General features: G+C 37.4%; 1 protein-coding gene across 1 annotated transcript in view; it reads left to right on the top strand.

The window, feature by feature from the left end:
* The window catches only part of GOLGB1 (golgin B1), a 57,587-nt gene extending 35,016 nt beyond the window's left edge, over positions 1 to 22,571 (top strand). The window contains exons 21-30 of the mRNA XM_019551341.1: positions 247 to 9,132; positions 9,175 to 11,022; positions 11,893 to 12,044; positions 12,687 to 12,840; positions 14,359 to 14,511; positions 15,174 to 15,341; positions 18,802 to 18,899; positions 19,269 to 19,391; positions 20,896 to 21,007; positions 21,891 to 22,571. Coding sequence (XP_019406886.1) covers positions 247 to 9,132; positions 9,175 to 11,022; positions 11,893 to 12,044; positions 12,687 to 12,840; positions 14,359 to 14,511; positions 15,174 to 15,341; positions 18,802 to 18,899; positions 19,269 to 19,391; positions 20,896 to 21,007; positions 21,891 to 22,049 — 11,853 coding nt within the window. The 3' untranslated portion in view covers positions 22,050 to 22,571. The remainder of the gene's footprint in view (positions 1 to 246; positions 9,133 to 9,174; positions 11,023 to 11,892; positions 12,045 to 12,686; positions 12,841 to 14,358; positions 14,512 to 15,173; positions 15,342 to 18,801; positions 18,900 to 19,268; positions 19,392 to 20,895; positions 21,008 to 21,890) is intronic.
* The last annotated feature ends 1,311 nt before the right edge of the window (positions 22,572 to 23,882 follow it).

Raw genomic sequence — 23,882 nt, 5'->3', positions numbered from 1 at the left:
TTATGATTGCTTCTTCAGCAGAATATATAATATTAAAAAACTTCTGTTTATTTAAACTTTTTGTATGTGCCAAGCCTATCATATAATAATCTTTAATTACATAGTGACTTTGCAACATTGTAAACTTACAGGTTGCAAATTTAAACGAGAAGTGATTATTTAGCTTTAGATACTGGTCTCATAAGCAAACAGCTGTTTCTTCCCTCAGCATAACTATCTTTGTAATACTGCTTTTTTGATGTCTAGACTTTGAAGCAAGATGCTGCAATAGAACTGATGCAACAGGATCTTGACCAGACAAATGAGGAGCTTGACAGACTGAACACAAGTCATTTGGAGGAGAGATCTCAACTTATTCATGACCTACAGAGACATGAGAGGGAAATTGATAACCTGAAAGAAGTGCTAGTAGAAAAGGACAAGGAAATTTCTGTTCTCTCTTCAAGTATGATTGAATATTCTGAGCAGATTACCATTCTGAAATGTCAAATTCAGAGCAAAGAGGCAGAACTACGAGAGGTGGAAGAAGCCTTGTCAAAGGCTAATAGGGAAATTCACTTACTGAAAGAAGTGCAAACAGTTGACATAAGAGATACAAGCATGAAGATTTCTGCACTTTCCGAGCAGAATAATACAATGACATTGGAGCTGGACAAAGCTAAAGAGCTGAATGGAGCTAAAACTAAAGAAAATGAGGAACTAGTAAGGCAAGTCAGTGAGAGCAGTATAATTATTAAGGATCTGCATTCTGAAATCAAGGCCAACAATATCACATACCATAATAAGCTCATGGAGTGTGAGTCGCAGATTATTTTGCTGAAAGAACAAATGACTAAATCATCAGAAAAGTTACAGGAAACTGAAATAAAACACAAGGAAGAAACTGAATATTTGAAATCCCAGCTTGAGGAAAAAAGCTCTTCAAAGGAAAAATTGAACGGTTTGCTTAAAGAGAAGGAAAACAAAGAACAGACACTTGAAAATGAGTTAAAATCAGTTAAAGATCTTTACAACAAGCTAGTTTTGGAGGCTGCAAAAAAAGATGAAGAACTGTCTAAGTTATCTTTTCAGCTTACAGAACATATTGAACATCAAGAAACACTTAGGAAGGCTTTACAGGAGAAAGTAAATATTATTACTTCATTGGAGCAACAACTTCAAGTTGCCCAGCAGCAGAATGAAGAGGCTAAGCTTACATTAATTGAACAACTAAAAGCCAAAGATATGCAGAGCAAAGAACTTAACAATCAACTAAATGAAATACAAAAAATTATGAATAAGATGGAAATAGAGGCACTAAGCATTACTTCAGCTAATAAGCAGTTGCAGGCAGATCTTGAGGGGAAGGAAAAAGATTTGGCAGAGCAAATACAAGCTAAAGTAGATTTGAGAAATGCAGTAGAAGTTATGGAAAAAGAGAAGCAACAGCTTATAAGTGAAAATGAGAGTTTGTCTAAATTACTAGATACAAAGGAGTGCGAATTATTGATGAGAACCCAGGCTATGGCAGCTGTGGAGGACAAGTTATCTGTTAGTACTATAGAGTACCAGAAAACTCTTTCAGAGCTAAGTGATGTTAAAGAGACATTAACAAAAAAGTGCAAGCAACTTTCAATATTTGCAGAGCAAAAAGAAAACTCTCTCACAGAGCAGGTGCTGGAGAAAACAAAGGAATATAGTGTACTAATTAGTCAATTGCGTGAACAAGTACAGTTGCTTACCATCCAACTGAATGATGCTAAAGACAGAGAAATGGAAAAAGAGGGAATGTTAAATGGCAGGTTGTCTGAATGCAATATGCTTGTCCAGAAACTCAGCCACAGTGAGGAAAAAATATTATCATTACAGAAACAAATTCAAGAGATAACTCTGGATTTTGAAGGTGCCAACAGGTCTCTAGAAGAGAAAATCCTTCAGAATGCTTCCTTACTTAAGCAAGCAGAAGAAAATAAAGTGGACATGGCCAGGTTTGAGGATGAAATTCAAAAGCTTAAGGATGAAAATATGAAATTAAGTCAGCAGATAGAAGAGAGAGACTTGACTATTAAAAATCAAGGTGTAGAGGTTGAAAATTTTCATAGACAGGTTGCTGAGAAAATAGAAGAAAGTGCAAAGTTAAATAACCAGTTAGAGATATTTGGCAAACAAGTGGAGATATTAAAATATGAGAAGGAAGACCTTGCCGTTGCATGCAGCAGAAAGTCAAACGATTGTGATATCCTCCAGTCTCAGCTCTTACAACACCAATCTGAACTTGTTTCAATAAAGAACAAAGCACATGAACTAACCTTAGAAACTGAAAAATTGAAAGTAGATCTTGAAATAGCTAATAAAACAGTGATAAAGAAATCAGATGAAATAGCTACTTTGACTTCTCATTTATCTCAGCAAGGTCATAATATTTTAGCTCTGAAGGACCAAATTGATAGCCTAATAATTGAGAAAGAAACATTAAAAATAAGTTTAGAAGAAAAGGAAGCTCTCCTTTCTCAAAAGGAGGTTTTGATTGAGGAGATGGGGGAAAATAAAGTGGCAGGAGAAGGGAGGTATTTGCAAATAATTTCTGATTTGCAAATTCAAATGCAAGTTTTGAGTTCTGAAACCAGTCAGATTAAGCAGGCAATGCAGGAAAAAGAAAATGAATGTAGAAGGCAAGCCCAAGAGTTAAAGCTGTTTAAAGATAAATCTGAAGAGTCTGGTATGCTTAGAGTTCAACTGTCTGAGAATATGGAGGTGCTTTCCAATCTACAGTGTCAGCTTAAAACCATGACAGAAAAATCAGCAGAACTGAATGAATCAATTGTACAAAAAGACAAGTCTTTAAAGCAAAAAGTAGATGAATATGTTAATTTGAAAGCATATGTTTCTGAAATGAAAGAGAGTTCCTTTAAGCAACAGAAACAACTGGAGGTTTTGACTTGTGAAGTAGAACAATTAAAAGAAATAAATTTAGAGAAGGAATTGGTTGTCAGTAATACTACATTACTCAATGAGAAGCTGAAGATACAGCTTCAAGACAAAGAGAAAGAGTGTGAAGTGTTAAAGAAACAGGTAACAGATTTGGAAGAAGCAAAACTAAAACTAAAAACAGAGGTAAATGATCAGAAGAGAGTCATAAATGATACTAACCGGTCATTGGCAGAAAAAGAATCTTTTCTTGTGGAAAACGCAAGCCTCCTCAAGAAGTTAAGTGACAAAGCAGTTGAAGATGATGGAAAGCTAAAGTTGCTTACTCAGGTTCAGAGTCAGGTGCATGAGCTGATGCAAGAATTAGAAAAGTCCAGACAACAGCTACAGGAGAAAGAAAGTATTTTCATATCTTTGCAGGAAAAGTTTACAGCAGTGTGTGAACAAAGAACGGAACTTAATGTAACACTCAGTAAAAAGGAAGAGAATATTACTGGACTTCTTAATTCCTTAAATGAAAAAGATGCTAGTATTCAGCTGGCAGAAAGCAATATTAGTGCTCTTACTAAGGAAATCAAGCTCCTGCAGGAGAAGCTAGAGAAAAGTGATACAGCCTTAAAAAACATTGCTAGTGTTTTGCAGGAGAAAGATGAAAACTTTGCCGTAAACCAAAAGAAAATTGATTCTTTGACAGTTGAACTGTTCTCTATAAAAACAGAGCATCAGAAAGCACTGGACCAGATAAATATCTTCAAGCAAGATGCACAGCAAAAAGACCTAACTTTACAAAATCTGCAACTGAATTGTACTGAACAGGCTAAAAATGTTGAATTATTAAAATCTGAGCTAAACAACATAAATTCTAAATCCTCTCAAGACTGCCATGACCATACGCTTTTAATAGACAGTCTGCAAAAACAGGTAACTTCCTTAGAGAGGGAGAAAGTTCTCAGACAAGTAAATGCAGAAAAACTGGCGGTAGAAAACAGAGAACTTCTTGCATGCCAAAGTCTGTTACAACAAAAATTAGAAAAACTGCAAGAAATTAATGAAAAACTAGAAGCCAGTGAAAATTATTCCAGAATGCAGATAGATGCTGTCAAACTACAGATGAAGACTGAAAAAGAGCAGTTACAAATGCAGGTTAGTGTGAAGGGTGAAGAGGTCTCTGAATTAAAGTTTAAAGTTGGAAAGTTAGAACAAAGTGTACTTGAGTCTGAAAACAAATGGGTGACAGAACTTGATAGGGAAATTCAGCAAAATTTAGTTCTTAATGAGAAGGTTAGGAGTTTAGAGAGTGAAATGAAATCAAAAGATGGTAAAATCCACTTTTTACAACAAGAGCTGGATCTTATGAAAGAGGAGTTAACCAAAAACCTATCAGCATTATATAGCACTAGACTTTTCTGCAAAGAATGGGATGCAAACACTCCAAATGCTAATTATCAAGTAACTGATAGTAAAATTAAATGGGAAAAATTGTCCATCATGATATCCACCATTCTGAGCAAAGAAGTGGAAGGAGAAGGCTTGCAGCTGGCTCTTTTAGAAAAGAAGAAAGAAATAGATATTTTGAAGAAGAAATTAAGAAATATGCAGTCACTAGAGGAAACAAAGGTGTTGCTACAGAATGATCTTGAAAAGGTGAAGGGCACCTATCAATCTGAAATTGAATGTTTGTCTCAGGAATTGGTTGCTGTCAAAGAGACTGCTCAAAAACAACAGTCTCTTTTGGAAGGAAGAGAAGAATCATTTGCAGAATTGAACAAACAGATTAATTTTCTTCAGAACCAGATAGATAAGTCCAAAGAAGAGCTCAAAACCAGTTCTGAGAATTTGAGCGCTGACCGTAAAAAAATAGTGAGTCTTTTAGCAGAAATGGAGAAAAAAGATCACCTCATAGAAAACTTAACTTCTCAGACAAAGCAACAGAAGGATTTAATTTCTGCGCTAAGTCAGCAGCTGAAAGAGAAGGATTGTTCCGTTACTCAGGTCATGGAATCCCTGTCTAATGAAATGATGAAGTTTTCTGAAGAGAGAAATTTATTAAATGGTAAACTGCAGCAACTTGAATCTGTTCGAAATAGTTCTATACAAGAGCTAAATCAAGTGTCCCAGCAACTTGAGAATTATAAAAAAGAAGTGGAACGTAATCAGGTTATATTAAGTCACAAAGAAGCTGCATTTAAAGATTTAATGAATGAAAAAGAACAGATGCAGTTTAGTCTTGAGAAACTGGGTAAGGAGAAAGAGAACTTGAAAAAGAAACTTCAAGCAGCATTGTTGATAAGAAAAGACCTAATGCAAAAAATTGCAAATATTGAAAACAATACACAGGAGGAAATAGAAAAAGAACATAAAAAAACAGAGGAATTGTTGAAGAGGATTGATGAGTTAACACAGCAGATGAAACTTGTTCAGATGCAAAATAGAGATCTGGAATCCCATCTTGAAACTCTGAAGCAACAGCTTTTAGAGAAAGATGCCAAAATAAGTAAAATGAGTGAGACACTTTCTGCCGAAGTGTCTACTTTAGAGCACCTTCAAAACTATGTTGCAAAGTTGAAAGATGACATTGCTGTAAAAGAAAAAGAATCTGAGCAAAATCTGAAGTCTATGGAGGACAAAGACATTCTGCTAGCTCACGTGCAGTCTTTGCTTAATGAGAAAGAAAAAGCATATGGAGAAGAATGTTCTCAATTTCTCTTGACTCTTGAAAATCTCAAGGCTGAAATTTTAAAGAAGGATGAATTACTGAATAATATCAATTTGGTAGAACCTTGTTTAAATGCCAGAGTCGCTAAGAATTCTGTGGGCCTTAATAGTGAAGTTAATCAACTAACTCAATTAGAAAGAGAGAGAGAGATCCTACACAAGAAACTTCAGACATCACTTTTGGCCAGGGAAGAAGATGTTAAGAAATTTCAGAAAGAAAAGGAAGAGCACTTTAAACTTGGCACCGATTTGAGTGAACAAACTAATGACCTTGAACTCCTCAGGAAGGAGCACAAAACACTTCAACAAGTTAATCAAAGAAAGGGAGAAGAATTTGACTGTAATCAGTTGCTAGTATGCTCTCCAGAGAAAGAGTTGGAGACTCATGTGGCAGCACTTCAAGAAAATAAAACTACTGATCCAAATGGGATGGAATCAGATGAACCTAAAAATAAGGCTCAGGCTGTGTTAGAGGAGTCGCAGCAGACAGTTGGAATGACAAGGAAAGAGACTGAGTTGGAAAAACTAATTGATAACCAGGTGAAACTTCAAGAAGAAACAAAAATGTTAAAGGATGAGGTAAGAAAGACATCATTTGAACTTGATGACAAAATAGAAGAGATGATAAACCTGCAGGACTCGGTGAGTCAAATGGAACCGCCTGATAAAGGTCACAAAGACTGCATGTTGGATGAAATAAATCAACTGCAGAAAAAGTTGGACGCTTACGGTACAGAGGCTCTACGCATTAAGACTACAGTTGAATTTAGGGATAAAGAAAAGGAAGCTCTCCTTAAAAGGGGTGAAGATTACAAGGCAAGCAAGGAGGAAATTGAAGAACTGAAGATTAACCTCCAACAAGCAAACAAACTATTTGTAGAAAAGAATAAGGGAATTAAGGAGCTGATTTGTATTCTGATGGATTTCAAAGATAAGTTTGATCAGGAAAAAGGAAAGCTAAAAGAAACTGTGCAGTTACAGCTCAGGTGGCAAGAAAACCAGGAAGAATCTCAATATTTTAAAAAGGCATTTGAAGCAATAGAAAGAGAGAGAGAAGACCTTATCAGTAATTTAGGGAAGGCCAATGCAGAACTAGTAGATATGAAAATGGAGCTAAAACATTTCAGTGAAGAAAACAAAAAACTTATGATGGAGTTAGATATACTACACGAGAAGTCTGTACCAGCCTCTGAAGAAAGGGATATGGTATCATGCAAGAAAGTTAAAGAAAATTATAGTGATGATGAACTGGTGCTGGCATGCTCAGAAACTAACGTGCTTCAGCCAAGGCTCCAAGGCAAAGACATCTGTGTTCAGTCACTACAGAAGGATTATTCCAGAAGAGCAAAGATAGTAGAAGAAAGAAATTGTGAAATTCAGAAACTAACCAAAATGAGTCAGGAACAGGCAGGGAAAAATATAACTGTGGTTGATCTTGCCTTGCAAAAGCAAAAGACTGTTGCACAGGAACAATCCAGAGAACATCTCCACAGGAAGCTACAAGCAGCTTTAATATCACGTAAGGAAGCTCTGAAAGAAAATAAATGTTTAAAAGGTCGGATTGATGAACTGATGTTGGAAAAAGAAGAATTGACCAATAAGTCACGTACCCTTGAATGTTTGTTGTCTGAGCTCGGCAAAGAAAAACAAAACTTGGATGCTAGTTCTTCACTGAGTACAGAAGAAAGCCTTGCTTCTGAAAATGCTAGATTATTAACTGAAAATGAAAACTTAACTGCTGCATGTGAAAGTCTTAAATCTACTATGGAGACTATAGTTCAGGAAAAGGAAGCTTTTTCTTTCCAACTAAATACTTTGAAAGATTCTCAGACAGTTGAATTAACAGGATGGAAAGCTAAACACAGTGAATTAAAACAAGATTATGAGTCACTTCTGCAGGCCTATGAGAATATAAGTAGTAAAATAGCAGAAATGAGGCAAATTATTGATCTCACTAGAAAAGAAAAGCAAGAAGCTATTCAGAGATTTGCTGAGAGAACACGTGAAAAACAGGAATTGGAAAAGCAACTTTATGAAGCTGTTGATGAAACTGAAGCTATAAAGAATAAATTGCAGCAGCTTGCTAAATCTAAACAAAGTGCAATTGATGAATTACAGAGTAAATTAGAAAGGCAGACATTTGAACATGAGGCAAGGATGGAAGAACTTCAGCAGCGTCTTCATGAATTCATTCTGCAGAACAGACAGCTAGTGGAGGAAAATGTGCAGATGAAACAAACTTCTGAGAACCTGAAGCAGGCTTTAGAAAAAATTCAGTATGAAAATGAAGTCCCTCATAATGAAATCAGTGCAACTAAATCAGACCTTCAAGTGCAAATGGAATTGAATGGGGCTGATATGCAGTCTGAAATTACTGATGCATTACATGAGGGAGAATCATTATTAAGGCAAGTACGTTTGTTAAATGATGACATTTCAGGGAAAGAACTAAATATGCTTGCCTTAGTGCAAGAAAGAAGTTTGCTTTCAGAAAAAGTAAAAGAAACTGAAGAATCTTTGGAACAGAAAAATAGGTCTCTATCAAAGCTGGAAAATGAATGTGGAAATCTTAAACAAGAAATTGTTATCTTGAATGAAAGAGTTAAAATTTTAGAAGATGACAAGTGCCTCTTACAGGAAGAACTTGAAAATGTACAAGAAACGTCTTTCAAAGTTAAAAATGAGCGAGAATTTCTGGAGACAGAATTACTCAACCATACCAAGAAGGTGGATCAGCTGACAGACAGACTGAAATCTGCACAGGTACAGAATAGCTTCCTGCTCCAACAGTTGGAAGAATTAAAGGCAAAGAACTGCAGCCTCATTAGAGAGCAAGAAGAACAGCAGTTGAATATCGCAAAAGTATTTGAGGAGAAGGTGAAATGTGCTCAGAGAGGCAATGATGGGGCAAAAACCAAAACGAGAGAATTGCAAGAACTCTTGAAGGAAAAACAGCAAGAGATCAACCAGTTACAAAAAGATTCTATTAAATTCCAAGAACTGATTCTAGACTTGGAGCGATCTGTGAAACTATCACAGTCAAAGAATGATGAATTTGAGAAAGATTTAAATAATGCAATAGAAGAGCGTGCCAAATTAAATGAACAGATATATCATCTAAATGATGAGCTTTCTTCCCAGAAAAATTTGTTAGATCAGTCAAAGAGTGACTTGGACAGGGTTTCAGCTGAGAATTTAATTTGGAAAAGAGAAGTTCAGAAGAAGGAAGATCAACTACAAAATCAGAGGCAAGAATATGAGAAAGAATTAGAGCTTAGTCTTCAACAGCTAAAGACAGTGCACAAGAGAGAGTGGTTGAACCTTGAAGAAAAATACAGTGCGCTTCAGCAAGAGAAAGACAAGGTAGATGGCGAATTTCATCGTTTGCAAAAGAAAGTCTATGTTACAGATTTCTTGTTTAGAAAGGTTCAAGCAGATTTCAATGCAACTATAGCCAAATTATCTGCTTTTGTAAATTGCACAGCTTCTCTTCCAAATGACTGGGGCCAGGTGATCAGTGAAATAAAAACTTTGGAAAAACAGTTCAAAGAGATAATCCAAAATAAAGAGAAACAGGTAGTAGAGAGTTACCCAGAAATAGTATCTTTACAAAGTGATACAAAGGATAAAAGGGATCCGATTCAGGAACTGAATACTACGTTCTCTGTGTTAGAAGAATCAAAGAATGAAGTGTACTCAAGGCAGAAATCTTTAGATCCCCAAAATTACAATGAACTGTGCAGAATAAAAAAAGAAAATGAGATTCTTCTCAACCAACAGCAAAAATTGGATACCATTCTTCAATCAAAAGAAGCAGCTCTACATGCATTGCTTAAAGAAAATAATTCTCTTCTAGAGAATAGTAGAGATACAGGAAGGCAAATAAAAGTGTTGGAAAATAGTTTTGCTAGAAAAGAACTGGAGTTGCAACAAATTCTGTTGGAAAAAGAAAAGATCCAAGCTGAGCTGGAAAAACAGATTGCCATTTCTCAACAAATGAAGATAAGGCTGAACAACAAAGATACAGAAATATCTCTACTGGTATCATCTAAGGATGGGGAGATTTCTGCATATCTCACACAGATACAGACTCAACATAGAAAACAAATCAATGAATATGAGCAGCAGTTAAATTCTTTGCAAATAAAAGCACACCAATCTGAAGAAGCCTGTCAGAAGATGGAAAATGAATTGAAAAATCTGCAGCTGAAAGCTGATAAAACTGCTCAAGATAAGAATGAAATTGCCAATGAAATTGATGCCTTAAGAAAATCAATGTCATCTCTTCAGAATGACAGAGATGTTCTCTTTTCTAAATACAAAGATCTGGAATATCAGCATGAAAACATTTTAAGTCAGAGAGACGGTCTCTTCACTAGTATTGGCAACTGTGACAGTGATTTGAAACAAGAAATAAGGAAGCATCTGAATCGGATAGATGACCTTCATTCTGAAAATGCAAAGCTAAGTGCGCAATTAATAAAATGTAGGGAAGACTTTAACCAGGTTTTATCTCTGAAAGATCATCAGTTGAAAGAATTGCTTAAACAGAAATTGGATTGCATGAAGGACTTTGAACAGGAGAAATTGAAACTTCAGAAACAAATCACAGAAATGCAGCTGAGTAATAATTTGCAACAGGAGAGTACAAAATCTTTGGAACATGAGAATCAAATATTAATATCCAAAATAAATGAACTGGAGTCTCTAGTTGCATCACTAAACAAAGAAAAACTCGTTTCTGAAACTAGAGAAAAACACCAGATGTGGGAGAGTGATCAGAAAATAGAATTGGCAGTCAATGCACAACATGGAGAAAAGCTTCAAGACATATTTAAAAAAATCCAGAAATTAGGTAAATTCCCAAAATCTTCAGAGGGTAAAGACAGTAAGTCAGTTTTGACATCTGAATGGGGAAATGAAACTGATACATCTCCAGAGAAGAGGCTGGTAGACCTTCAATGTCAGAATAAACAACTGAGATCCCATACTGAGTCATTTGCAAAAGCAATGGCTTCTTTACAGGATGATAGAGACAGACTAATAGAGGATTTCAAAATACTTCAGAATAAATATGAATCTGAACTCAAAACTGAAAAAAAGAGAGGAGATGAACTTGTAACAAAGCTGAATGACTTCACATTGCAAATTATGAATGTACTAAAAGAAAATGATATTTTGAGCCAAGAGCTTCGCACTGCTAAAAACAAGGTCACTCTGGATCAGGTTATTAGTGAAATTGAAAATCTCTGTGAGGAAGTAAGTAGCCAAGACCTTGAGATTTCTACGCTCACATCTGAGAACAAGAAGCATAGTCAGCAAATTGAAGCCTTTTCCAAAGCCATGTCTTGTCTTCAGGATGAACGAGACAGATTGTTGCAGGAGCTCAGCAAACTGAAGGTAGTTCATAAAGCTAAGCATGGCACAGCTTCATTTCCCATTTGCCTCTGACAACATCAGTGAAATAAGAAAGAAGGAGATATGGCTTAGAAGGGACAATAAGTGGGTCAGGGGAACTCTCTTGCATATGAGACGGGAATGAATGACAGTGAGGAGTGATGGGAGGCAATACAGATGGTGGGGGGAGAACTGTTGTCTTTTTATGGACGTATTGCATGTAGGTTGGGAAATGAGGTTGGTTAAGGTGGAAGAAGGCAAGAAGGAGCATTCTCCTTGGTCAGAGGCCAGGGGAGCTGGAGCAGGCAGGGAAGGATGAACTGGTTTTTAATACTTTTTTTTCCCCCCTCCCTGGGCAGGGTGCAGGCAAGAGGGGGGCATAGTTTGTTCTTATGTTAGGATTTTATTCAGTTTCTGCAATTCATTTTCCATTTTATTGTAATCTGCCCAGAGCCTTTTGAACTCAGATTTTAATTTATTTTTTTAAATTCTTTTGTCTTAAGAGTAATTTAGAAATGTGCTTAAGTTGTTTGGAAACATTTCAACATTTCTCTCAAGTTGTTTGGAAACATTTCAGACGGATAGAAATATGTTGTGTAAAGTTCAAGGACAATTGCAAGAATTTACTCTCTTCTTTATATGCTTTTATGGATTGCAAAGTTTCCATTTAGTAGATTAGCTAAGCATTAAGAAAGTATAGGTGAAATAGAGAAAGCACATTTAAAATCAGGTTGAGAATTTTGGTTTCTGCAAACCTGAAGAAACAGGAGAGAACGAGAAGAAACCATAATTCTTTATGTAGTTTTGATACTAACAGGGTTTCTAGTATGATCCAGATTTTATTCTAATTCATTAAATCTTTTTTTCATGTAGGCTAAAGAAGGAACCAGTCTAGCAACGGTTGAAATGTCCAAACTAAAGAACAAGGTAGATGACCTGGAGAGAGCTTTGCATCAAACCAAAGCTTTCCAAGCAGAAACTGAGAAAGAGATTGCATCATACAAAAATGAATTGGCTGGATTAAGGTAAAAATATCAAACAAAGCATGTTGCTAGTGTAGAAGCATCTTCAGTAGAATATACAACGCAATGAATCATCCCTTTAGAACTATCTGAAATAGAAACGAAGGGTTATAGTTCACCTAAAATTTTCCATCAAAACGTTTTCATTGTGTGTGAACTCTACTTTAGAATTTTTGTATTAATAATAATAATAATAATAATAATAAATTTCATTTCTTTATATAGCTATCTCTGTCTCTACATAATAGACTTCAGGCTTACTTGTGAGCTGAATTTTCTGTTTTGGTGGGTTTGGTATACAAAATTTTAATTTAACTACTTTCTTCTTTAATTTGACTACTGCAATTAAAAGTTGCATAGCCATGATAACTTTCACTGCCTCGTTAGAATCTTTTATTGTATCTAGCCTTTGTGCAAACAGGGTACATGCAGTATTTTTTCAAATCCTTGTTCTCAGGGCATTTTAAAAACAAAGTTCTGGGGAAAACTGAGTATTAAGTTGAAGTCTTAGACACTAATCTGTGTTGATATGGGTGTGGCTATATAGAAATTCCTATGACATTTATTTCAAAATGCTCAGTGAACTCAGCTTTATTCTGCATTGATGTGTATGCAGTTATAATTTAACTCCTTTTTTGTGTTTAGAATGGAAAAAAACCACCTGCTGACAGAATCCCAAGCACTACAAAATCAGTATCAGATGGCTATTAGAGAGAAAGACCGACAGATTGTGGAATTACAGAAGTCGCAACAAGATGCTATTATTAAAGAATCGTCCAGCAGTAATCACCCAATCAAGGTAAAAGTAATTAAACACATTTAAATATAAACACTTTTTGGTCAGTTAACTTTTTTTTTTTTTTAATTTTAAAAGCTTTTTCCATAATGAGAGCTGTTTAGTGGAACTATAATACCGGAGGGTGTGGGTAGTAACCAAGCATTTCATCTAATGGGTCTACATACATACAACAATTCAGATATCACTCATTGGGAACCAGTTCATAATTGTGGAAAGGCTGTGGCTTCGTCATCAAGGGGTGGGAGTGTGCACTCAGCCCAGAGTGCCTGGAATTGGGCCAGATAGGGTGGAGGAGTGCTTTTCACCCCATGCTTTGGGTATCTTAGCAGGTGAGTGATTTGATCAACGAGAATAACATTTATCTTGACCAATATTGTGACTACTGTCAATTTCCAGTTATTACCATTATGAAATAAGAAAACTTTTTAAAACTTACGACTATTGGATTGCGGCATAAGTTCCCAAGAGAAGTGATAGAAGTTTCAGTTTATGATTTGGTACAGGGATGTCAAAGATCTGGCTTGTGGAGCCCTATTATCTGACCCTCAGCACTGTCTGTGGGTCTTGGAGTTGCCACACAAGCAGCATATGGGGTGTGCTAGATGTCCCCACATGCAGTATGTGGTGCCCACTCCAGCTTGTACCTCAAAGTGGCTGAGCAGCTGCCATGTGCGGCACAGCCTCAGAGTGTCTGTTTGCTGCTCTGGGCTCTAGCACCATGCCACATGTGGCATGCACTCTTGCTGCTCCAGGGCATGCACTGGATACAGAATGCAGGGCTAAACTGTGGGTCTGATTGGACGTGGATTGGCCCCGCACAACTTATCTGGCCCCATGGGCTGGGTGAGTTTGACACCCCTGATCTTATATATAGAACTTGTTCCACAGAACAGTAGAAAAAAATTGATTGGAAGTGGCCCTTTGCTGTTGGAGTTGGATAGGATGATGGAATTGGTCACCAAATACAGATTATTCAATTCATTATTAAAAGCAATATTGGGGAGTTTTTGTGAAAAGGGGTACAGTCTGCCTTAATATTTACAAAATAACCATTTGTAACCTTTGTTAAACTGCATACAGTATTACAAGTAAAATAATTTTAGTTAAAAAAAAAGCATGAATCCACCTTGCTGTTTGTTGGTTTTCAGAGTTGTTCTTTTTTTTCATTTGGCTCCACTTGTGTGCTTGAAGTCAATTACATTAATCTGTGGCCAATTCCTCTTTACAGGTTCTTAATGTTACAGTATTAGTATTGTTTAAAAACAGCTTTCACTGAACCATTTAGACTAGCTTGAGAGAAGAAAATAATAATAGGATTGTCTTTGTCCATACGTAAAAAATATGTTATGTAACAGTGACCTGAGTATGGGCACCTGATGCCCAAAAGTATGTCTTTTAGCTCTCCCTGTTATACACTTAGTCCAACAAAATATATTTCCCCAAAAGTCTTGCCTCTTATGTAATAGTTACCAATTCCTTTAGATTTAACCCTGTTTTGTTTTTTATTTGTTAACTAAGGCACTGGAAATGGCCACTCTAGTCAGAAGTGAAAACACCCCAGAGCAGGTAAAACAACTTTTAGCTGAGAGAAACCAGCTTCAGAATGAGCTGCAGCAGTGTCTTCAGGAGATGCAGCAGAAAGATGTTACTTTCCAGCAGATCAGTTCAAAGGTAAGAAGATACTATGATACCTCTGGGTAGATGTGGAGTGCAGAGAATGTTAATATGCAAGTAATTTAATCTTCCTGAGTCTAGGAACTGTGTGACACCAATGCATGGCATGTTTCTATTACTTTCAATTTTAGACTGCCTCACACAAGTTGGCTCAGACTAGAACTGGTAAGCTAAATCACGATTACTGTCTTTCCATGATAGCCCTTTTGGTTGGTTATTTGTCTGAGCCAGGGCTCCTTAGCCTTATAGTTCTTCGTTGGGGAAGTTTAAAAACCTCCGTGTTCCAAGCAAAAGGATTGCATTTAGGTTTGGAACAAATGAAACTCCTGCACTGTAGTACAGAATTGGAGCCACATGAGACCAAATTTTCAAAATGCCTCAAGTGACATCTATCCATTGGCAATTTAAGTTAAATAAATTTGTGCACAAGTTTTGAGCACAAACAGGTTGTACATTGATGAAGCATCTCTGAAAAGAAAATTCTTCCAACTCTTTCGTTTCCTTGTTTTAAAGCTTGTGAGCCTGTGACATTGTCATCTGACTGTCACTTGATGCACTTATTTCAACTCGTAATAGCTTTCAGCTATTACTCTTACCTCAGTACAATATCCCCGTAAGAGAATTGGTAAATCTTGTTTTTAAAGATTAAATTGTTTCAGGTAATGCAGTCAACAGAGGAGAATGGTGCCCTGTCTGCCCAGTTGAAGAGTATCTCCCAGACTCTAAGGGATAATCAGCTATGTTACACCGAGCTGCAAAATCGCTATTTCAGACTTGAGAGGGACTATCGGGCAGTGCAAGTTGCTTCCTACCAAGATGCAGCTCAGGTAAAGTGAACAGAGCAAAGTGTCATATCTTGTTTTCTATCCCACCGTTCCCATTTCTATATTCATGCCCCAAACCGAGATTTTGAAGGGATCTGTAGTCTTAGGTAGTTTTCTATTGCTTAATGACAAGGAAATAAGTTTTTATAATATTAGACTTTCATTACTTCATGAATCATGTTATAAAATAAAGAAGATAGCTTTTTTAGGTTTTCTTTCCCCTGTAGCTATATACAGCAACGTTGACTATCCTTTGGTTAATATTCACAGATTTACTGGTTTTGTTTTTGTTTACATTTCCTGTACTCCAGATATGTAATTTTAAAGGCAGTATAAGTCCCATATTTGTACTACTTAAGTATTTCAATTTTTTCTTCCATTAAACAGCAGGGTTTTTAAGATCATTGAAAAGTTATGGGCCGGATAATATTGATAAAAGTAGTGTGGAAGGAATTGTGTATACTTAGTCCTCAGAAGGAACTTGTTGTATCACTCAGTATCCCCAAGGGTCAGTCTCAGAACAAATACTGTCTTCATGGGCTTTGTTTAGCTAAAACTTAACTAACCAGGTGCATCTACGTATTCGATTAATGCAACGCAGTAAATTCTGGAGCAGTTTGAGCCAGAGTCAACTGCTCCTGGGGGGTAGTGTCTACATGTATACTTGGGACAGCAGCAGTTTGAACTGGGGAAGGTCTTCACTAAGTATATTCAACTGAAGCATTTGCATGTAACATGTTAAGGAGGACAGGGATGATGCCAAGTTGTTTTTGGAGTGGAGGGATGCAGGAGCCTGGATCTCTGAAATTTGGGAAGGGATAGACAAAGTTTCCACCTCTTTCCCCTCTCCTTCCCCTCTTTCTTGCTCACTCCTCCCTCCCTTTCTCCTGTCTGCCCTGCTGCCTTCTGATTCCTGCTGGGGCACCATGTGGCTTCCCTTCTCTCCTTCCTTCTAGACTGGGCCTGCCTCGAGTTAAAGGATAACCGGTAAACTAACTGGTTATCACTGCACTTCCTGGTTAAACAAGTAATTTCACCTTTCACATCCCTAAACAGAATAGAAGTTTGGCACACAAAAGTGGTCTATATCTGTAACAGAACTGAAGTTTGGCACATGTAGACTGGTTTAAAAATGGTGGAACTTTGGTCTAAGCTTGTTTGCTACTGATCTAAACTACGGCACTTACAGAAAACGTGATAACTACTCCGCCTCAGGGTTTTTGAATGTCTCTACCTAGCCTAAGTACCAGGGACTTTATAATGGACCATGAAGTCGTTGTCTGTATTATCTATCTGATACTAGTTAACCTCTGGACTTCAGGTGATAACAGGTCTCCTGAGTAATCTTTTATGCAAACTTTGCTTTATCTGCTGCTTAGCTATGCTGTCTGCTTTTCTCCCAAGGGCCTGAGGATGGGTATCGTTACATCTGAAGGCTTGCCTGCATCTATCCCAACCATGCATTTGGTTCAATAAAACATATCACTCACAAGAATTCTTGCCTCTTGCTAGATGTCTCAGGATGATTTGAGACAGTCCTTAAATTGGCCAGGTCTAGCTCCTCCATGCGACTGCTGCTGCAGTGCGGAGGCTGTCAATAGGCTTTTAGACACAGAGCGAAGTGTGTCACCTTACCTTGTCAATTTTCTGTAGCATTTGGTAGCTCTGGGCTTTCAAACATCCTAGGATTACAAGGTGCTGAAGGCAGCAAAGGCTTTCCCATGTTCTAAGCCACCCTAGGATAATGGGTCAAAAAGACAATGAGATTCTCTAGGCATACCAGACATTTCTGGGACTTGAGGAAATCAGGAGCCTATGGTTTTTCGAGGACCTGATGGTAATAGATACTTAGAAAGGCTGGAGCTCTGCACTTAGCAGGTGGGGGATTTTTCGTCCTGGAGAGTACCGGTACTACACTGCTGAAATAGAGCCTGGCCCGACAAAATTACAACATGCAAATAATTCACATTAAGAGCAATAAAAATGTAAATGCTAATGCTTTGTCACGGAAAGGGGTGGCTAGAACTTCCCTAGATCACTGGTTCCAGTGCTCCAGCTCAGTTCATTTTTCAAAGCAGGAAGAGATGTGACTAAAACAGCTGATTAGGTTAAGTTCTAGTCTGGAGTTCTTGTAGAGGGCTCAGCATAAGTATGCTTTGCTGTAGATGATTTCATAAGTGGGACATCTAGAGGTCCTTTTTACATCAAGGGAAGATAAATTTGGGTTTTATTGGCTCCCAAGATTGGTCTCTGGTTGGTTCCCAGTAACATAGTTTCATTTTAATGGGTGAGTGTTAGTCTCCTGTAGTTTTATAACCATTTTATTGCTAATATGCCTTATGTGTGCCCGAGGAGAAGGAGAGGCTCTGAAGGATCTGGGGAGTGAGTAAGCAGGAGTCTGAGGCAATTGCAGTGGAAAAATAAAGACTCTTTATTTGAAGTGTGGCTGTTTTCTGCACTGTTTGGGGTGTTGGTATTCTGATCCCTGTCTCCCTTCCCCCCCATCTTGTAGGGGTCGCCCCCTTTGGCAGGTGCTAAGCAAAGAAGGACCTCTTTGAGGTGGGGGTGCTACAGGTAGCCAAGGGAGCAAGGGACAGGAAAGAGGCAAGGTCTTGAAGTTAGAAGTTTGGAAAGCCAGGCATGGTTTCAATGGGTCCTTCAAGAGGAAGACAGGACAAGGCCTCTTGAGGAATCCCAAGGCAGAGCTTCTCCTGAAAAGTGCTGATCCATGACCCAATGTCATGCCATTTCTCTCAAATTCTTCTGAACAGGCCTTTATTTTGAATTTACATGAGACTAACAGGTAGATATTTGGATTGTTACCACTATTGTAAGATGTTAGGGGAGATCCTTATCAAAGTTATGGGAAAGATCTTGTGTGCAGAACTGGCCTTCTAAACACATTTTCATTTCCTTTGTGATCTCTTGCATACATACTTGCGATGTTTCATCATATTTCTCTTGTTTTCATAATAATAAACATTGTCTTAAAGTGAAAAAAAGCACTGGACCAGGAGCTCTTTTTATTTTTAAATAACCATCTTGTGCTGTCTTGATTTAATAGTAAAGATCCCTTAATTGTAAACCTTGCTCACTAACTAAAGGGGTGGTTTTATGTCTCTTCTATACAATTGCTTAACCTGTTCACCTCGTTAAGTTATTTGCACCCCAAAGTCCCCCAAGCTAAGTCATAGATTGGGAAGTGGAAATTACGCATCTGTGGAGGCTTGTAGCTTCCATAGGGAATGTCCTTGGGTAGAATCCATTTGAATGTACATTTGGAAGTTGCAGCCCCAACTAAATGATTAAGTGGTAGGATATCTGTACAATCACCTGATGATTTCTTGAACTGGGACTGATATCTTTAACCAGAAAATTTGAACTTTTAACTGGAAATGTTATGGTCACGTTTGTTTGTTCTTTCCTTTTTTTTTTTCCAAAAACTATTTTTAATATTTTCTAGGACAAAACCAGAGCAGAAGTTCCCCCAGGAGCACCACAGGAGAGTGCTGCAGTTATTGTTGAACTAGACAATGCAGAATTAATTGAACTTAGGACAAGGTCAGTGTTGATTATGTATATTAACGTTGTTTTCTTGTGTGCCAGTGTATCAGTAGAGCAGAAGTAATTTACTTGTCTCCTTGGAAGGCAGTTCTTGATGTTTAAGAACAGGGAAATATTATAGTCAGTTGGGTGGATCTGAAAACATTGCTGAATTAACTGTCTCATTTATGAAGAAGCTTTGAATGTATATCTGGTGATAATGTCGTTTTAAAGCTAGATGTATAATGTTCAAGTTATGAGTGACTTGTTTTTAGTACGTGATTCAGAACATATCAGCTTGCCTAAGACTATAACAAATAGAAGTGAATTCCCTAACAAGATGATCTATATTTAAATAATTGATTTGGTGTTTGCTTTTGTCAATAGACTTGCAGAGACTGAACAGCAGTATGATTCAGTACAGCAGACCCTATCTCAGCTAACAGAAACACTGTCAGAAGAAAGGAGGAGGAGAGAAGCTGCAGAGGAGGCCTTAGGACAAAGTAAAAGGTGGAGATACTTGCTTGAAAAGGAAAAAAAGTACTACTGAAGTTGAATTCATATAGCAAACCGTTATACTCAGGGAATCCCTGTAAAATCACTGGAGCTACACATGGGCATGGAGGTGCAATTGCATCATTCTGATGACAAGATTCTTTTCCCCCTAAAAAATATGTTAGGATTTGCCTGATGAATATTGTGATTTATGGTAAAATCAAGTGCCAGATGCTGTTCCAGCTAGTAAGCAGCAAGGGGCATTTAAGATATCATAAACGCAATCTGAGGAAACTTTCTGAACTGTCCGTAATATTCTAATATAATAAAAGCCTTAGTCTGTCTGTCTGTAATGCTCCTGGCCAACTGCATATGTGCTGCTGAGAGGGTGTGCGCCGCCTGGTTGCAAGGGCCTGGAGCATTACCGACAGAGTGAGTGAGGGAGATACTGTGCCACTCCTCCCCCCTGCCCCAAACAACAGCTGGGAGGGAGGGGAAGGGGAGGTTTCCAGTAGCAGTGCCCCACTGCCACTGCTGCTGCCTCGCCCTGACAGGGGGACGGATGGGGGTGGTGCACACAGGGATGGATGCAAGGTGGGGGCGTGCACGGGAGTGAAGGTGGAGTGGTGGCACCGCGGGGCGCTGGGTGGCAGTGACCCATCCCGCCCCCCACCATCATTCATGACAGGCAGTTTGCTAATACAGACATAATGGGTTTCATGCCTGCCTCTGAAAATCCAATACTGTACAGCACTTGTAACCCCAATAGATATAGTAAAAGGTGAGAGATTTAAAACTCAAATTCATATATACATGGTGCATTCTAGGACCAGTCCTGTTCCACTTAATCCATGCCTAAGTGGTATTTACTTGTCCAGGTGTAATTTTGTTCCATCCTGTTCATTTTCTGTAAAAACCCAAAATGCAAAATTTAGGTAAATCCTCTTCTTCACTGATTTTTAGTTGTAAAGCTAAAATGAAGGCTCATTACAAAAATAGATGCATTAACAATTTTTTCAGGGGTGTGTGAATTTTTTTTCAAGGACTGTAGTACAAGGAGTTTTGAAAGCTTTTTCATTCCTAGCCAGTGTGTCTCATTGCTGAATTGTTGAGTCTAGATATGAGGGTGAAGGAGATGTTTGGTCGTGGTTCTGAGATAAATTAAGAAGTACCTACCAGTCTCTTAACTGGACTCACGGGTCAATTTTTTTCCCTCCACAAGTTACCAGAGAATAATATGTACAAAAGTCTGTTATGTATGTTTGGAGTGATGCATAATTATGTTAAATAAATTGAAATAAGTAAAATCTCTTTACCAATTTGAGAATTGCTGCATACTCACAAATAGCAACCAAAAACTAAGCTGATAATAACAGAGGTAATTGCACGTTCATCCTTCTCCCTCTCCACAGCACTGAGCTGTACAAAAGCTGTTCCTATAGATAGGTGATGATGGTCCATCCAAAAGTATATAATTCAGTATTGTTTCCCCTCCTGCTTTTTATTTCTTTTTTTTTAGTGTTGAAATGAGTAGTTTCAGATCTGTTCCTAGAGATTACCCTATCCAAATAGAGTCTGATGAGGACAGAGAGGCTTTGATCATTGATCCTGACAAACAAGTTGTACGTAAGGTAAGTAAATATATAGCTTTAAATAAAGGTTTGAGTGACATAATACCTTAAACTGGTTGCACATATTGTACATTACCAACAGCAGACAGCTCATAGATCAAAAGATGGCAAAGTGTCTTGTCGTTTGTGGGGGGGTTGCCCTGTAAGTGCTCTTCATTTGAATAGCTCATTTTTGTAAACCCCAAAAGAACTGAATAATATGTTGTTATGACATTTACTAAACTGAACAACAGCAACAATTTGAATAAGCTGTGTACAACATGTAGGGCTAGATCTGCAGCTGGTATAAATCACCATTTTTCCTTTTGCTTCATTATACTGGTGGAAGATTTTGTCATTTCTATATGTAAATACTACCAGTTGCAAGTTTCCTGTTTGCATGTGTGTATGGGGAGAGACTTTAAAGGGGGAAGCCCTCCTATCATAAGGAATAAATATTTACAAAAGCAAAATATTTACAAATACGTTGGAGTATCCTAGTACCGTCATTGTTTTTGTTTCTTTTGTTTTTAAGAATCAAACACACAAATTAGTTTTGTCTTCTCCTTGTACTAAAAACAAGAAAAAGGGAATATTTTTACTATCTATTGTGCTAGTGATGGATACAACACAGAAGAGTTGTATGTAAATAATAAAAATAAAGCTCTACATTTCATTTCACCTTTTATATACTCTATAATGATAATAATCTACACTAAATGCAAACAGTAGATATATGTGGCTTTTTTGTGCATATTATTTTAATTATATATATGCTTAAGCATTCATTTCTTATGACCCAGTTGCAGGCATTACAATACTTCAGAAAATTAGATTACTTTGAAAGCTACTGATACATCTTTTTTGATATGTACTTATTTGATATTGTTTCTTTCTTAACTAGATAAAAGGAAGAGCCCTTTCTTTCAGAAGATGGCTTCGAAGGCGCAGCCTTTACTGTTCCAAGCTGCTGACATCCCGAGCAAAATCCCGATATTTTTTCCTCACGTACTTTGTGATGCTACATCTCGTTGTTTTTCTGTGCCTCACTGGTGTTCTATAAATGCACTGTATTTTCTGGGTAAATTATTTCCTTTTAGATAATGGTGTGCCAATAAGGTAATGGACTCTTCACATGCTGCTGTTAAGCTATGCACTGGACACAGTTGAATATATCTTTGTTACACTACATGGGTGTTAAGCTTCTTGAAAGAAGTTTCTGTATATCACGGTTGCTCCAAAGGTGACTTGAAATGCTGTTTAACACTGGAATATTATATTTGCTAAAGAGAAAATAAATACCCCCTCACTGCCCTATAAAGAATCTGCTGCATTAGGGATATTTAATATTGTTTGGGAGTATATAATGATTCAGTACTACTGAAATGGGCTGTAAATGGTATCTTTTCTATATAAATGTTATTTTAAGAGAGTTAAACTATACGTTTTAAAGGAATATGCAACTACTTCTGTTTATTGGCTTCTTGATTATAGCAAGAAGTTTTATAAGAGTGCAATAAAGGAAAAAAGAGCCGGATCCACTCTTGATCATCTTGACTGGAAATAAAGTTTTAAAATCTGAACACTGTTGCACGAGTGTATGAAACAGCATGTTGACCAGCAGGATACACTGCTGTTATCTTTAATGAAAAAGCTGATACAGAATCAACAGTTAAGAAATTACTTCTTACCAGAACTTGGGTCATTTAGTCTTGGACCACATCATTGCACACAACTTTTACCATAGCTGTCTCAATTAAATCAATTTCTGATTGCTGTTATTATTTGCTTTAGTAGTTTCTTACAGCCCCATTGTAGTCCCAGTGTTTTTGGTTCTGTATGCATAGGAGCCACAGTTTTCTTCTGTTCTCTGAAACTTTTGGCTAAATAGGTTGGGTATGCATGCTCCTGTTTCATATTATTGACTTATATGCCAGTAAAATGAGCACCACACAATATATTTCCAAGTGAGTGGTTGTAGGAGTCATTCAGCTGTTTTCTGTAGAACCGTGATGCACTACTGTATGTGTGTATATGAAAATGCTTTGTTACAACGTTCTCTGAAGTTGGGAGGCTGTTTCTCTGATTTCAGAATTGAGTTCTTTGTGATGAGACTGCTGCTACTGAAAACTGAAATGATGTTTTTATGTTCTGTAGTAACTGTCTTACTGGGAATTATGCAGCATTATTTTATTAGTGCATTATTAACAGTAAGTGGCTCCCTCTACGATTGTAATTTTCAACCTGTAGATAAGAGGCTATTAACAGGTGAGGATATTTTCAGCTGAAGATTTAGCTGGGCTTGCATTTCACATTGTGTGTGAAATCTTGAGGCGTAGTTTTCTAAAAGACTCTTCCCATTAGAGTGAGGAAATGTTTGCATGCGTGTATCCAGGCTAAATACAAACAGGCAGTGCAGATTAAGGTTTCGGTGACTGCCTGCAGACTAATGACCTGAAATCAGCTTTCTGTCATATATATATAAAACCACTTACATGAATACAGAAAAAGTTAGGAAAAATGCAGTGAAGCCCTGTTAAAGATCCATTATCCATGTAAAGAGCCATATTAGAAAAGGGGCTCATATTTCCAATTCTTTTGTTTTTGAAGGTGTAAATTATGGTCATTTGGAGTGTCTTTCTAAGAAGCAAATGTGCCCTCAAACTTGAGGAGGGCAGGGAAAGTAAGCCCTCACAAGATTTTACTTAAGGCTGCTTACAGATGTGGAAAAAAAAACTTTACTCTCAGCTTTGTGCACCCCCATGCCGAGTGCATTGCATGCCCGGAAGAAACATCACATTAGTTTGACCTGGCTTGCCCAATATCTGATCGTGTGCTTCAGTGGGGCTTTTTGTTTCTTTTATCTATGAGCTGATTGAATCAGTTTGACCTGGCT

Source organism: Crocodylus porosus, unplaced genomic scaffold (assembly GCF_001723895.1).
Source record: "Crocodylus porosus isolate Cpor-Errol unplaced genomic scaffold, CroPor_comp1, whole genome shotgun sequence".
Classification (NCBI taxonomy): domain Eukaryota; kingdom Metazoa; phylum Chordata; order Crocodylia; family Crocodylidae; genus Crocodylus; species Crocodylus porosus.
The sequence above is the reverse complement of the archived record's forward strand: the minus strand, read 5'-3'. Positions and strand labels throughout refer to the sequence as shown.